General features: G+C 38.2%; 1 protein-coding gene across 2 annotated transcripts in view; it reads left to right on the plus strand.

The window, feature by feature from the left end:
- The window catches only part of ash1 (histone-lysine N-methyltransferase ash1), a 57,197-nt gene that overhangs the window by 1,719 nt on the left and 38,632 nt on the right, over window positions 1-16,846 (plus strand). For both annotated transcript variants that reach the window (XM_089247821.1, XM_089247822.1), the window contains exons 2-3: window positions 5,231-5,827; window positions 6,059-13,497. In XM_089247821.1, the coding sequence (XP_089103947.1) occupies window positions 5,300-5,827; window positions 6,059-13,497 (7,967 nt within the window). In that variant the 5' untranslated portion in view covers window positions 5,231-5,299. The remainder of the gene's footprint in view (window positions 1-5,230; window positions 5,828-6,058; window positions 13,498-16,846) is intronic.

Raw genomic sequence — 16,846 nt, forward strand, 5'->3', positions numbered from 1 at the left:
GAGTGTACTGAAGACAATCAAGAGACGCTACGAGGTTCCATCTCCAAGTTTAGGTTTTTTATGAGTCAAATTGTTTTTATTCTGTAATTTCTTTAATGGCACAAAGGACTTACGATGAGTCCCAAAGAAGAATGTTTTGCATTGTTCTGCAATGACCTTCAGTTGAGTGGAAATGTAAAAATCCTCATAATAGTGTTTTCTACACTTTTCTTAAAAAGTGATTGTTCTTTGACGTACATCGCAGATTTCAACATATTTTGCATATGCTTTGGGACGGCGGAAACTAATTTTCGCCAAGACAGTGTACTAGTAACCTGGGAGAGCTCTGCTACAGAATTTATGGGACAGATGCAGTATGGTCCGCCACGACTTTGGCGACTTTTTTCTCGCGATAAGTCACCAAGACCGTCATAATGCTTCTCTGGGTCTGCCGTATTTTTTAACACTTTTCCGGTTTCGTTGGGTGATACTAGATGGCGCTGGCTTCACCAAACAGGATTTTTCTTTTGTTCACCGCGTTTTTTCAAAAATTCTAAGCAGCCGTTGTTCCATTTCCAGCGCGTCTCTCTTTGATTATTATTCCTCCCTTCTGTAGCTTACGTCATTACGGATTATTATCTACTGCTCAGGTTGTATCATACCGTTTTATTATTTCGTTGTATTTATTAGTTATTCATCCATTACCATGCCTTCCGTTTTATCGGTTTATTATTTAAAATGAACCTACAGAATTTTTCATGCCCGGATCCGTTTATTTAAAAAAAAGGGTCCGGGTTTTAGTTTTAATACATAGAATATTTATGCCCCGATCTTTTTATTATTAAAAAAATGGGCCAGGTGTAATTTTTTTTAACTGATATTTTTTTCTATTTTTATGCTTGGTGGTTTCTATTATGTTTTGCACGTTGTTTTTTTTTTTTGGCGTCCGTAGTGTCTGACGGCCTTGGCGACTCTTCGCCGGGCCATCAGACGTGTGGCGTCAAATAATCGCCAAGTGGCGGACCATACGACAGCTGTTCCAAAATTTGTCTCGTTCTTGTTGGTTGCCTCAGATTTCATTGATGTGCACACATGACCTTACTTTTAATTTTTGTTCTACTACTTTGTTTGTTGTTGTTTCTCGTTGTGTGAGCATCTCCAGCCAAATAATTCCATGGGAACCAAAGAAAGTTTTCAGAGCCAGCAGCCCTTCGAAGAAGGCCAGGAACAAGATCAAGTTGAAGGCAGAAATCATTGAAATAAATGGATAGCGTCATTAACATTGCTAAAATTGGCCGCATGTACAAGAAGTCACCATTCATGATAAGTTCCATTGTTACAATAAAGGAAGCTAATTCTAGTGAAAGGTGTGAATGTGACAACGAAACAGATCGCAAGCAATTAAAATGTCATTAATTTTGATCAATCAAAAACAGATGACTTTTCTGTTTCGGAGGCCATCATATGTGAAAATAGTAGACTTGATTGTATTAGGAAAATGCTTGAGACATGCTAGTGTACTAAGTGATTTTAATGCCAGCAGAGACTAGTTCGGAAAAATCAAGAGGTGCACTGGCATACACACTGGTAAAAGTGAGAGTTTGGAAGTCTGGTGGCGATAAATTTGTGTCCGAATCCAAAGATTACGCAGAGGCTGAAAAATTCATTCCACACATTATTTGAATGCCATGCTAAATGTTTATTTATTCTTTACATTAGTCTTTCACACTCATTTTATTTCAATTTCTTATTGTTTTAGTATTAAAAACTATATTTATTTTCTATAAAATGTGTTTTTGGTATTTTAGAGGTTCTAGAACAAATTAATTGGATTTACATTGATTCATTTGAAAATAGTTACCTTGGTTTTTGTCTGTATCAGATTTCGTCAATTGTTTTCTGATAAATTATCAAAAAAAAACAAAAACTGGGATAACATTGTACTTTGCCGATACACGAGTCCCTGGCTGCTGCAAAAATCTATGAATGCAAATGAAATTCGAGATATAGGTGTTTCAAAGTTGTTATATGACCACCATGTTCAATGTAGCTCACTCCTCCTCCAATCATGTTTCAGTCCGATGTAAATTGGGGATGACTGGGAATTTTTTCAGCACTTCTTCCAATGCTTCATATTGGTGCCGCTGTCTAAATGCTGGTGATGGGGGGGGGGGGTCTTTGCCTAAAGGCCCGTTTACACGAGGCAAGTGCTTTAGTTGGTACCTTAATTTTAACTTACCGATTCTTCTTGAAACTGTCCACACGATAAGTGGTAAGTAGGTGCTCATTGGATAATTTTTATGGAGGTGAGCACAGTTAGCGCATGCATGCTTCAGTCTACTCAAATCCACGGAGAGAGACAGACGCAACGCGCGGGAGTATAATAGTAATAATTTTTTATTTATCTGGCATTCAGAGAGGTGCTTTCAAATTTAGAGATTTCCGGTTTTGTCCCCTTGGACCCAGATTTTTTTTTACACAATCAAAAATCTTCAACATCCTAAAAAATCAAGATGGATGCCAAAAAATAAATAAAAAAATAAAAATAGCGTAACATTCAAATGAAAAAATAACACCAAAAATCACCAAGCACACACTTGATTTAGAATGTTATCTGCAATTTCATGATGAACACAAAACAATAGCTAGAAGAACATCACGAGAAATAATTATGGAACCATTGGAGAAAGTATTGGCTATAAGATGTTGGTTGGCCCAATGGCAACCAAATTGCTTAGTGAATTTATTTTTTTTTAAATTTGGCTGTTTGAAATCATGATAGCAGCACATTTTGGGTATCATGCAGACTTCTGTTGATACATTCTGAAGTATTTTTTTTCCATTTGACTGTAGAATGTTCATTCATGAAAAAATTAATAATTCACAAGCAAAAGATGCATAATGACGAACACAACAACGAGACCTGCTAGTGACAAATAAGAAATGAAAATGATGTAAGATAAGGATAGAACGTTGGCTTGAAAAATATTGTTGCTACTGAAGAATTACGAAAGAGCCAAAGTGCTAAAGATGAATGATCGTTGATAATCATAATCTTCTATTTATTAACGTTTAAGAATTATAGGCTACATAATTATAACATTACTATTATCCACAATCATAGCATATTATTAAAACTGGGAATGAAAGCTAAATAAAATTTAGATACAGTTACTGCTTTATGCCATCGCCACACATGTACAGAGTGGCTGCATAAAAGTTTCTTCTTCTTACCACTCTTTTCTTGTATGTGCCCATGCTTTTTTGCACACATCACACTTTCTTCAGTCATAAATTTGCTGGGCTGGCACTGCAGTACCCCGCCCCTAGAAGCAATGTTCTTAAAAGCGAACTGGCAACTGGATGTGGTGGCTAAACCTAGTAGTTTTTCTCTTTTCCCTGAGCGTCCCGCAGTGGTTCTGCAGAGACAATGAGGCTGTGTGCAAGTTTGTCGTTTAGAAGAAAGGCAACTTTGATCCAGATCGACCAAGACGATAATGTCTTTCCCATTTTTATTCATTTTGAAAGTCTTATCACTGTGTCCACAACTGAAAATGATCCATTGTATAGTGGTCGTAGCTGGGCTCCCCAAAGCAGAATGTTTTGCATTGTTCTACAATGAGCCCTCAGCTGACTGAAAATGTTCTTCTGTGAAAATTCCCATGTATAATAGCATTTTTCTACACTTTTCTCAAAGTTCTTCCAGATTTTTCTGCAACAGCATTAATTGTTCTGCGACACACATCACACATTTCGGCACATTCTGATTGGGGGCGGGGCTTGAACTGCTTCATATTGGAGAACTGTTTGAGTTATGGTGGTTAATCAATTATGGTTCAGAAAAATGTGTCAAGTCTGAAAAAATACCTGAATTTGTGAAATTTCTGAAAGAACTGCATGTAAACTAATGGCATATTCAAAAAGAGCAGAAAAAATGAAGTGACACGATTTTCATCATTTAAATATCCGGTTTTAATGGCAAGCGCTGGAAGATTGGCAAAGTTCAAAATCAAATTGACCAAAATTTTTTAATTGATAATTCCAAACACCCTTCTAGCTACAATCGGTCAAATTTACTAAAAACTTGTCCATTGCACCAGCTTTCGAACGAGCCTACAGTAAACCATATTGGTGTTCTGGTTCAGGAGAAATTTCACCTTTTGTTTGCAATACATCATTGAAGTCAGCATTTGTAGATATTCATCAAAAATTACAAACTGGTGGTTACAGATTTTGGCAACAATTTGATTTTGTGGAAAAAAAAATTGAATGAGTTGACACCACCTCTATCAGGATATCTGTATTTAATGGTGAGCTACAGGCGCGGGTGGGAGATTGGCAAAGTGGGAAATCAAATTGTCACCCCAAAATCTATTAAAATGTCTGTTTCGATGAACACTGATTTCAGTGATGTATTGAAAAGAAAAGGCATAATTTCTCTTGAACTAGAACGCATATGGTTTATTATAGGTTTTTTCGAAAGCTGATGCAATAGACAAGTTTTTATGTAATTTGACCTATTGTAGCTAGAAAGGTGTTTGTGGAATTCACGATTGAGAATTTTGGTGACAATCCGATTTCAAACTTTGCCAGTCTTCCAGCAGTTGCAGCTCTCCATTAAATCCAGATATTTCAATGAAATTGGTGTGACCAAATAGGATTTTTCTGCTCTTTCCAAATATGTGCTTAGTTTGAATGTAGGTCTCTCAGAAAATTCACAAATTCTGTATTTTTTTTAGACTTGACACATTTTTCTTTCATAATCAATTATCCATCATACTCAAAAACGGTTTGACATAGGACAGGGTTGGTAGAAGGTTTATGTTCCACTTGGGTTCGTCTATTACCTCCTTTTGTTTAGCAGAATAGGTTGCATTCATCATGTATAACATGTGCTATAAATATAAAAAATATAGAGATGGGTTGTGCCTATCCTACAAAGGTCCCTACTATTGCTGCATACCATAAATTGGGAATTTACCGAAAAATAATTTTTGGCAATAGCCAAATTTCTTTTTAGCCGAGCATGGTTCGTACCCAAGAAAAAACAGTCCTAAGTAATTTTTTTTTCTGACATTTTGGAGATGTTGTAAGAGACAGTTACTAATAGGGAGGAAATTGTAAACATTGTCTTAACAAAACATGCTCAATGCTCAAAATTACAAAGTTGAAATATGTGTTTTTGTTTTGTATCAATATGTCGTTTCATTCGAATGATATGATTTCATGCTTTTCTTCATACTTTGCTTAGGATGTTTGGTGAAAATGAATCTGAGTAGAGGTGAATGCTTTCTACCTTGACCATGGCAAGGGAAGCTTGATGATGGCACAAAGCCTGTTGACTCAGCGAGGAGTAGAGTATGGAACAACCATGCGGACACTTCAGGCGGTGGCAGCAAAGAAACACTTGGCGAAGAAGTGGCGATCGCGCAACCAAAGCTGTAGCGAGACCAGCTCAACCAGCGGCAGTAGTAGTGAAAGCAGTGAGTCGGGCAGGGACAGCAGCTCGACGCACAGCACCACCACTACGGAGGAGAGGGAATTCGCTATAATAAAACAGAGTAATTTTGACAATGGGCAGCTGAAGCTTAAGATAGCTGCGAGGCGTGTAAAGAAATCTCAGAACGATGTTGCTGTCAACACGTCATCAGATGGTGATGGACAGTGCTTGGAAGCTTCCATTGTGGAACAGTCTCAAACAGGAGAAAATCCATGTGCTCTTGAACCAGGAAATGCAATGCCAACGCCAGCAGCTGCTTTGGTTGCGCAGCCGGTGCCTTCTGCAACTGTCATAAACTGCGATACCGAAACCAGCCCAGAAAAAAACAGTTTGGAGAAGTCTGATGGTGTAAGTCATAATATTGATTGTTGAAAATGAATCTCATTGGTCAATATAATGCTCGATGGCTTCAAAAATATAATGAATTATTGCAATACAGTGCAATACAATGCTCAATTCATATCAGCTAGTGAGGAGCCATGTTTCAAGAATATTCAGAAATAATTGTTAAAGAGTTAACTAATGATTCAATTCCCACCATGATTTTTGTTAATTGATTGTTTTTTCTTTTCTTTCCAGAAAAAGTCCTTTTCAGACAGGAAGGTATCGTGTGGATCGAATCAACAGTTCCGTAGCTACAGCATAGCGAGGGGTTCTAGACGGTGCAGCGTAAGCAACAGTTCCAGCTCGTCTAGCTCTAGCGGGAGCACTAGTGGTTCCAGTCGGAGCAGCAGCTCGAGTAACAGCGGCAGCAACAGTGGCAGTAGCAGCAGGAGCAGTAGCAGTAGAACTAGTAGCAGCAGCAGGAGTGGAAGTAGCAGTACGAGCCGTAGTCGGAGCACCAGCAGCAGTAGCTCTAGCGGTAGCTCTTCAGTGTCTGAGAGCGAAAGCTGTTGCAGCAACTCAAACTTCCAGTACTGCAGGCGGCGAAAAAACAAATCCAGAAGGAAAGCTTACATGAAGCATCAGGTGTCTTCGGCTACCCAGTATAAATCGCTGCTTAATCCCACGGGCTCTGGGAAATCAAACCTTGTTTCGAATTCGAATTCCCAAAAGTTTCCATTAAATAAAAGAAGTATCCTCTCTAAAGGTAAGCAGCCGAGGAATGCAGAGCCTGAAAGGACTAAGTCCACAGCATTGCAGGTGAGTGACATTGAGTATTTTTCAAACTCTACTTCCGAGGGAAACAGTTCGTGCATAGATGAAAAGAATGAAAACGAACAGGAATGCTTCAGTATGTGGAGACGAGTTGAAGACGAAGCTAACTGCTCATTACGAGAAAGCTTATTGCACCAGAAAACTGAATTGCAGATTCAGACATTGAGCGTGACTAATGCTGAAGTGGAATGTAACATCAATGTAGATAAAAGTGATGTACTCAGTCCCGAGTCTACAAAGCAGCTTGTAAATAGTAAAATGTGTAAAGCTATCAAACCTCGGCACAGCTCTAAACTTGTGCAATCAGAAAGAACAAATTGTGATGAAAATGTTGCAGTCTTGTCTTGTCATCCATCTAGTCCAGATTTGGATGGTATCCCAGTGACATCAATGTCTAACGTATCTCCTGACAGCGGAATACAATCAGCAGGCGATTCTCCGACTCAAGCAGATAGTGAATGCCATGTGCCTCCACGTGTTCCTGAGAACGAAAGTCGCAGTGGTAGTCAGGGACAAAAAAGTCTTTCAAATGGTAGGAAAAGTGAAGTAATTTCTACAACAGTATCTAAACTGCCCGAGAGGAAAACTAGATCAAAAGACTTCCAAACCATCTCAGATAGCGTTACTTCATTTTCTAACCAACAAAGCTGTGATTCTGGAAAAGCCGCCAACAAGGCCTCCTCGACGGACAAAACAGGTTTTTTATTCTATGATTACAATGAGGTCCAATACCATATGTCCAGGGAGTCATTGCCAAATGAGAAATTTCAGTCATGTGTTAATGGTTACACCCAGAATGTGTTCTGTTCAGACATCGTGAATAAACCAGCAAACAATATTTCATTCTCACAGCAATCATCCTCATCTGTGCAAGCCATTTTCCCCGAGAATTCTGGTGACTCAATGGAGAATAGCAAAAACGATGTTATCTATTCGCAGCAAGCATCTGCTAGTCTACTGAAGGGCAGAAAGAAGAAAACCCAAAAACGACAGGTTGAAGCAAAAGCTGACAACGAGTTGCAAATGTTAGTCCAAAGTGTTCAAGATTCTATCAGTTCTCAGTTTCAAGGTCTGGAGTCTGATGAGCTCAGTGACATAGATGTGAACAGCATTCCAGTAACTGCTCTCACATGTGATGCCGGTAGTGATAGCTTCGTTGACAAACTGCCTAGTGATGATAATATTGCAGACATGTTGTTAGATGAAAGGACTAGTAGCGATATTGCAGCCAGTGATGTTATGCAGCTATTGCAAGACGATTCCAAGTTGACTGATTCTATCAATCTGCAACAGGAGCATGGCTCCCAGAATGGCAGTGTGTTGACCCACACAAGTATACATATAGCTCAGAACTCTACTTCAGATCACCTGGATTTTGCATCTGTTTCTGCTCAAACTGAAACTTTTAGTAAACCAAAAAATTGTGATTTCATTGCTCCGTTAATTTTCTGTGCCAATTGTAATTTCAGTGGTTCAACACAGACGCAATTTTCCCACAATAATGACAGCATGATAAGTAGCAGGACGAGAGGAGCAAAAGAAACTAATGAGAATAGGAATGAATACTGTTGCAAATGTAAGAAGCCATTGGATTCGTCGAATGTAACCAGAACATCGGATGGAGTTGTTGGTCATGAAGTAAACCAAAAAGAGAAATGTGCCAGCTCTATTAAATCGTCTCCCCTTCCTGGTGATCAAGAGTACACCAAGAAAGTGAGAAGTGGAAAAAAGGGATATGTCGAACCATTGAACTCTGATTGCGATAAGAAAGAATCTCTAACTGATACAGATAAGAAAAAGCCAGATCATGATAATGCGAGGCATGCAGATGAATGCTTCTGGGGAGATGAACAGATCAACAGCTGTAAGGCAAAAAACTCATTTGATTGTGTGTCAGAACGAAACAATTACAACTCTAGAACTTCAGATCAACAGGATAGAAAGCCTAAAGGCTTTGTATCTCGTGGGAAGCAAGTTCGGAGCGAAGATAATTGTTCAGATTCTCAAACAAATAGCTGCAGTAATTCAGATTCTAGATCTTCTAATCGTTACAGGAGCAAAAAACCATCGGTGTCAAGCAGGTCGACTCTGAAACGACCAAAAGAAGAGAATATTTGGCGAATGGCTAGCGACTATCAGTTACTGATGGACGTTTCATGTGTTGTACCCAGTGATGACGGTACAGATTCTAAAAAGTGCAGTTTGGATTCCAGTTCAGATTTCAGTTCAGAAGATTCTGTCTGTAGTAGAAGCTCATCAAGTGGGGAAAAGCATGGATCGGGTAATGATGTAGAATGTTCATCGGTTACGGAAGATTCAGTATCGGTTTGCCCAGAGTATGAAAACACTTCAGATTCTCAATCAACGTCACTTAAGAGCTGCTCCAATGGCAGTGAATCGAAAAATAGCCCTGTCTTTCAAAATAAAGTGATTTCTGATAAGGAGAAAGTTGCGATGAGAGATGATGTGAAAAGCATTTCTTCCAGTCAGTTTGATCAAGCCCAAATATTTAAGAAAATACTAATAAATGTGTCTGAACCAGTTCAGTGTGATTTTTCTGTGCCATGTTCAAATCAAAATGCCAATGAAGGGAAAGAGACCTCAAGTGAGAGAATGGATACTCGTGCAACTTCATCAAGTACTAAAAAACGAGTAAAAAAGAATGATGCATCAAAATTTAAATCTGCACCTGTAGATAAAAGGGTAGTTTCTCCTTTAGTTGATACACCTTCAGAAGCAACATCAGCCAATTCTTTTCTGTTGGAAAACATCTCGTCCAATTCAGGTGATTCCAAAGACGGGAAATCCAAAAAAGTAGAGAATAGTATTCAAGATCAAGAGGAAAGTCCTGCTAAAATAGCAGATTCCTTGTCTGAATTTCAAGTTAGTTGTGCTGAAGAAAAAGTTATGGAGACCAAGATGACAGTGAACTGTGATACAGGAGTGACAAAGGATAGTGATATATCAGATAAATCAAATGCAGAAGAATCAACCATTTTTTCTGATCAGAGTAGTAGTCTCGAAAAGGATTCCAAATCTTTAAAAACTAATGCCAGAGCCAAACGAGGAAGCAGAAGAAACAGATCAAAAACTGCAGTTCCAAAACAAGGAATAACTTTGCTTTCAGAAGAATTGCAAGAGACCTCCAATCGCTCTCACAAGAAACAGGTGAAAAAAAACTCTTGTGCACGGCAAAATAAAAGGGACGAATCCATGGTTATCCAGGCTGAAACCAGTAAATCAAATTGCAGTGGTTATGATGCCTCTAATGGTGGCTGTCAGTCTAAACTACATCCCATGTACACTATTACTGAAACTGACGGTCTTGATGTGGAAGAGGAAAATTTATCTTCAGTTAATGACGTCAATTCTAATACCTTAGACACAACTTTGAGTGAAATAGCTGCTAAAGATATGCCGTCCAATTCTTCCACAAATTCACAATCACATCTACCAGTGAGTGAGGTTAGTTTCAACTTGGATGATCGAATGCAACAACAAAAACCAGAGGCGGAGAAAGAAGCAAAAGCTGAAGAAAAATCAGTTGATTGTTCGAGTGAAAGAGCTGTAGAACAAGAATCCACATTAGTAGATAGTTTGAATGCATTTACATTGGAGTGCCAAGAATCTTGCGAAGAACAGGAGAAAAGCCACACAGAGGGTAGCAGGGGCTCTGAGGCCAAATTGAAGATCATGAAAGAAAACATTGAGCCTTCTGGGAAAGATTCTATTGCATGTGATCAAAAGAGCGAACCAGTGAAGAATGCTGAAGGATCAGGAAGTTCTATGGAAGTAATCATACATGATGTTCCAAACACTACAGACAAAACTACTAATTTACCTGGTGAAAAATCTGGTGATGAAGATTGTGAGAAAAGTTACAGGAATGAAAACATTGCTGTAATAGTCGATGAAATATCTTCTGTGACTGATCAGGTTACTGAAGTACCAACGAATGATAGTTCATCAAAAGATGACAATGTGAAGTTGAATGCCGTAAAAACTAATATCAAGAACTCGGCAAATGAAGCTAAAAAGAAATCGCCAAGTGTGATTAAGACAGTCTCAGAAGTTGATAATAAGCCAAAGAGAGTTAAGGGTAGTAGGAAAGGTAATAAAGGTGAGACCTCAAAAAAGTTGAGTAGGCGTGACTCTATAAATGATGTCATTGAACAGGTTGTTAACCATGCTCATTCTATGCCAAAAACGAAGAAGCCCTCTCAAAAGAGGGATAGAAACAACAAAAGTACCATCGATTCTGAATTATCAAAAGTGCCTGTGGCTCAAAGATCAGTGAACTCTGCAACATTTGTGAACAAGCAGAAAACAACTGCCATTGCATCGAATATTCAGACAGATGATAAAGAAAAAGAAATTCCGCTTACAAAACTACGAGCAGGATCTCGCGAGAGATTGAGCAGGAGTAGAAAATCATGTACAACAAAAAAAACTGTAAATAAAATGCAGAGTAAAACTCATGAAATAGTTGATTGTCCTGATGAAAATACAAAGCTGCATAAAACTCTTGAGACTACCAAAATGACTGATCCTCACGTGAAGAAACAGCCTGAACGTAAAATCGAGGATATGTCATCCAAAAGCTCAGAAAATATGGATGTAATTCCTTCTGACGAGGCAGTTCAACCTACAAAAGATTCAAAATCCAAAGAAGGGGAAAAGGCATGTAAAAAATCAGCTTCAGATGTGGCAAGTGTGAATAAAGCTTCGAAATCCAGTAGGAAACTTAAACAGACTTTTGAAACTTCGAATAAAGCCAATGCTAACAGTGTTTCTTCAAAACGAAAATATAACAAGCAGAAAGACAAAGAAAGTAGTCAGTTATTAACACCAGAATTGCCAAAAACTACCAAAAACAGTGATACAAAAAGGAATGCTGCAGATAAATCAAACGATTCCTCTCCTGTTTTCGGTAGAGTTAACCCTGAAGAAGTTCGCGAAACGAAATCTAGGAAAAGGAAAAGCAAAGCCATTGATTCCACTGAGAAAGATTCTAGCAACGCTATCATTGTTTCTGATAACTTGCTTGAACCCAAGGAAGTAAAAAGTGGGCAACAGCGTTATCATTCCTCAACGCATGCTGAAAAAGAATCACAGGAAGTTAGCCAGACTTCTTGCACCACTGATATCAATTTCAAACATAGGAATGATGATGAAAAGGAAAATTTCAGCGTCAAGAAAAATAAAGGAAACAAATCGTCACGATCAAAAAATAAAAGAGCTCATGAACCTAAGACTTTCAACAAAGTAAAAGCTGATAAAAAACTAACAACAGAAATCATTTTGAATCCATCAGAGCAACCAGTATCGGACATAACAAATACAGAGGCATCAGATAAACCTGTGTTACAACTTGAACCGTCAAATGTCATAGCCGTCAACAACGATGAAGACTGTCAAATGATGGATAATTTTTCAGATGCTTGTGGCTCCAGCGGATTTGATCGCCATTCTGCTGCATTACGACACTTGAAGAAAACCAGGAAACCCGGAAAGGGTAAATATACAGACGATCCTAATTTCATTGCAGACTTGGATGAACTAGCCAAAATTTTCAAAATCTGTTACATCTCTAAAAAATATTGCAAGCCAAAAAGTCACGAGAATCTCATGCCTTCAGTGTTTCGCACCAAAGACATCATACAGACAAAAAAGTCGCAGAGAAAAACAAAATCGGACGCTATCAGCAAAGGAAGGCAGGTAGAGGCTGGACCCAAGAAAGGCAGTAAGGTGTCCAAGGCACTGACTAAATCCTCAAAGAAGAAGCTGAGAGTCAAACCGAAAGGTCCGAAACTTCTGCCTAGCGATGAATCATTCAAACGTCAAAGATCGCAACTTAGTGATCGTTGTTTACCTCTGAAGAAACGGTTATGCCATGTGAACAATGGACACCTTCAACAAGGGTCGACACCTGTAACATATGACTCGTCTAATGTGCCGAAACCTCCAGAAGTGAAGCCTAGTGTACCCGATGAAAACATAGGGAAGAACTCTATTGATGAATCTATTGAGGAATGCATAAAAAAGTACTCGATAGAAGATTTGAAAAGTGAAGTTCTGAAAAGTGCACCAGTACCCACCAAACCTCCTCCAAAGAAGGCGAGAAAGACGGAGGCATTCGAGAACAGCAAAACAAGTAAACCAGTTTCAGATTTAAATTCTATTGAAGATACCATTGATGGCTGCATTAAGAGTTCTCTCGACGAACCTCCCCAAAGCAATAACCAAGAAATTAGCCTTGATGTGAAACATGTGGTAGTGAAAGAAGAAGTTGAAGAATTTCTTGAAAAAGCTACTCTTGCCAATGAAGATAATGAAGACGTAAAGCCTGAGTTGCAGTCGGCAAATCCCACTGTTCCAAAAACCTCAACTGCATATCAACGAAAGCGTAAAAAAATTTTGAAGGAGGTACAACATGTTCAGGGAAAAAAATCTCCAAAAGAAAATCTGTCTGATCCAGCTAGCACGCCAAAAAAACGTAGGCGCTTCCGCAATAAGACTGGATTTGTTCGTGTTCGACGTAAACGTAACAAATCTACTGCTGCACTGCCGACAAATGATCCAAAGAATTCCATCTCTGCTGCAGCGGCTGCTGCTGTAGCAGAACTCATTGATCTCACTCACGACGAGAAAGACACTGTCAATGATGCCATTGAGAGCGTTGTCAAAGGTTCGGATGATACAGTTTGCTCAAAGTCTAGAAGAAGACGCAAGAACATGGTGCCAAAGCATGAAGATGTTGAAGTTTTCGATATCACCGTGGAAGACGAAGGAGATGATGAAATCGAATGCCTTCCAATGCAAAAGAATAAGAATTCTGAGGATGAAGAGGATGATATACCGTAAGTATTGTTTTGATTTGTAATTTTTTTTTATAATTTCTTATGAACTGGCAATATTTTTTCTTACAAAGCATCTTATTTTTTTGGGTATCAATCTTAGGAAAATATTGCATGAAGAAACAACGCCATACAACTGACAAGCCTCCTGGAGTTTTCAGAAGGCTCCAAAATTTCTATTTTATCTCCCAGACTCTTGATAAATTCTTATATCTTCCGTATTTTGACTGCGATTGCAAAAAATCTCTACTTTTGGGGAAAAAAATTATTCTTACAGAATAATTTGCCCATAAAAAGTCAGTTACCCAAGTTTTCTACCCTGAATGTGTAAATTGTCACAACATGAATGAGTGAACCCCAGAACTTTGCCGCTGGACTTATCTTGTTGCCGAGATGTCTTCCAGCCCAGCTTCGTGGCAGAGTCCGGAACACTATTTTGTGTCAAAAAAAAAAACCCACAAAATTTTTGACAACATATTTTCTCTAGACTAGTGGATACTGTTGCGATTAACAAATTTTGTGGTGATTTCAGACGAGATGGGGTTGGGAGTTGGAAAAAAGTTTGTGGGTTTCGTTAAGACGGATTAAATTGTCACAGCAGTGCCAAATTAAAAATGTTCCATTTTCACTGGAAAAAGGCAAAATTCATCAAACAACCAGCATCAATTTTGTCTCTCAATAGCTGGATCCACAACACGTGACTTCTGTCTTGGATTATTGTATTACTGTATTCTCCTGTATTAGCAACGGGAAACATCAAGGAAGACCCGCATTTCCAGCATGCAGAGAAATTCAAGTGAACGATTCTAGACAATGCTCAAATATCTAGACTCTAAGAATCGATTGAATTGGCTGATTTGAACCTTGTCTGTTCTCTACATTTAAGGAATTTATGAACTACCCAGATAGTTCTAGCTTTGTTTGCTTTTTTGTTACCACAAATTTTGATTTATTAAATATTTAGAATGTTGAGCATATTTGTTTACATTAAGGCTGTAACTAGAGGGGGCGGGGGGCAACTGCCTTGGGCGGCAGTTTTAGATGGGAACAAAGAACAGCATTACAAAATTATAAAATTTGTTAATAAAGTTGGGGGAGTGGCAGCAAAATAATGTTTGCCCCTTGCAACGAAAATCCTAGTTACAGCTTTGGTTTCAGGGTTTAAGCTGGATAAAAAAATTCCTTTCGCAAAAAAGGGAAAATTGGGGGGGGGGGAACTTTAGCAAAATGCTACAACGCTAATGTAATGCTTAATGGTTGGATGTCTACTCGTACCTTACCTTCTGTACGGAAAGTGGCTACTACTTTTTCTGCATTGTACGATTTTCTTTTGCATTTTGCAAAAAATGTGACAGTAGCTTAACCCCTGTCTGGTTTACATATATTTGATCAGTTGAAGCATAGGGCCCAAGTATTTGAACTCTATATAGAATAGACTAAAAGAAAATTTGTGTTTATCATGTGTGTCAAATTGGAATAAGCCGAGTGAAAAATTAAAATTTCACTGCAAAACATGATGTAACACAAAAGGAACTGCATATTTCTTCAATCTATGAACACCCACAAAAAACGTGTAAAATGTAGTATTTGTATTTTGTTTTAGGTTGACCTTTTGACTTTTGAACCGAACAAGGCCCAGGCTCTATCACCCATTAGTATTAGGTTGAGCGTAATTATTAAAGCGATAAGTAAATGCTCCACTTTTATTATAGTTATCGAATGCCCATGTAAAAGAATGTTTGCTGATAAACTATTATTTTATTCTTATTTGCTTAGTTATTCAGTAGTATTTACTATAAATTGTTATCAGTCTTTTGAACATATCACATGATCCTTATTGAAATTTGCTTTCCTGCCATACCTGGAATTGGGGTTTCCAAATTCCCGACATTTTGAAGCCATCCGGAACGGGAAATCAAATTTCCTGAGGATTCCCGAAATCACTTATTTACACTGGAACCCAATTTATATGACTCCTTCCGTTTATACAGCATTTTTTTCGGCCTTGCTTACTCTATACTTTTTGAACTTAAAATATTTTATTTATGTGCCACACAACGTCAATTACATGATGTTTTCACAACACAAATCTTATAATTGATTAACAGTATAATCATATTGATATTGTTATTAGAGCCCGGAAGTTCAGGCAAAATGTCATAAATGCCTATTTTTTCTTTTTTTCCAAGCTTTTCTGAAAAAATTATTTTTTGAACTTTTTCTGCCATAAATGCCTATTTTTACATAGTTTTAAGTTTATTGGTGCATTTCAGAGGCCATAATATGCAAACTTGGATATTTTGAGCTTTGAGAACAAAAAAAATGTTTTAAAAAAATTTTTCCCAACTCTTGGTATCAATTATCATCAGAAAGCCTCTCCTCCCCCCCCCCCTCCAGTCTTTCCAGCCCCATTTTAAATGTGAATACATGATCTGAGAGATAGGGAACTTGGTGTTGCCATGCATTAACTTTGCTTTGACCGGATGATGTTAAACATGAATAATTTTGTTTCAGATGAATGCAGCCCATTTTTAGAAAAGCAGAGGAAAATTAGAAATTTGTTTCTCCACATGTTTAACATTATATGTTAGTTGACTATCCCAAGAGGTCATCAGTTGACGTCATGACTCATACAGGGTGAGGTAGGAGAAGACAGGGCTCTGGGGGAGGCATGTTTTGATTTTGTTTTTTTACACCCTAAATGCACTGCAAACAACCATAGCTATTTTTTGTTTTTTGTATTTTTTGGTATTTGATTAAATTGACCAGAGTCGCCCTCAGGAGTATGAGACAAATGCAGTGACCATTCTTGGAGGAGTCCCACATAAGTATGAGCGAATATATAAAAAAAAGATTTTTTTTACAACAGTAGAACAAGGTAGCTATCTTTTCTATCTAGTGCTTCTGTCATTTCTAAAATGACAGATTTTAATTATTCAAATTATCTGTGGGGTACCTTCGAGTTGCGAATACCTTCGAGTTGCGAATACCTTCGAGTTGCGAATACCTTCGAGTTGCGAATACCTTCGAGTTGCGAATACCTTCGAGTTGCGAATACCTTCGAGTTGCGAATACCTTCGAGTTGCGAATACCTTCGAGTTGCGAATAATTTGCTTCTGTCATTTTAGAAATGACAGAAGCAAATTATTCGCAACTCGAAGGTACCCCACAGATAATTTTCTCTTTGGGCCCAGTGTCTGGTAATGGTGGCCCTGAAATTGACCTGGGGGACCTCAAATACTTTATTTTGGGCTTGAAATCAATTCAGCTTGGATAGTAATGCAGTTATTATAAACCATAATTAAAACGGTAGATGGATTAAGTGCAACCAATTTTTCAGCTAGTTTTTAAA

The sequence above is a fragment of the Pholcus phalangioides genome, unplaced genomic scaffold, assembly GCF_987345545.1.
Source record: "Pholcus phalangioides strain wild (caught in Gottingen) unplaced genomic scaffold, Ppha-v1.0 ptg000018l_1, whole genome shotgun sequence".
Classification (NCBI taxonomy): Eukaryota; Metazoa; Arthropoda; class Arachnida; order Araneae; family Pholcidae; genus Pholcus; species Pholcus phalangioides.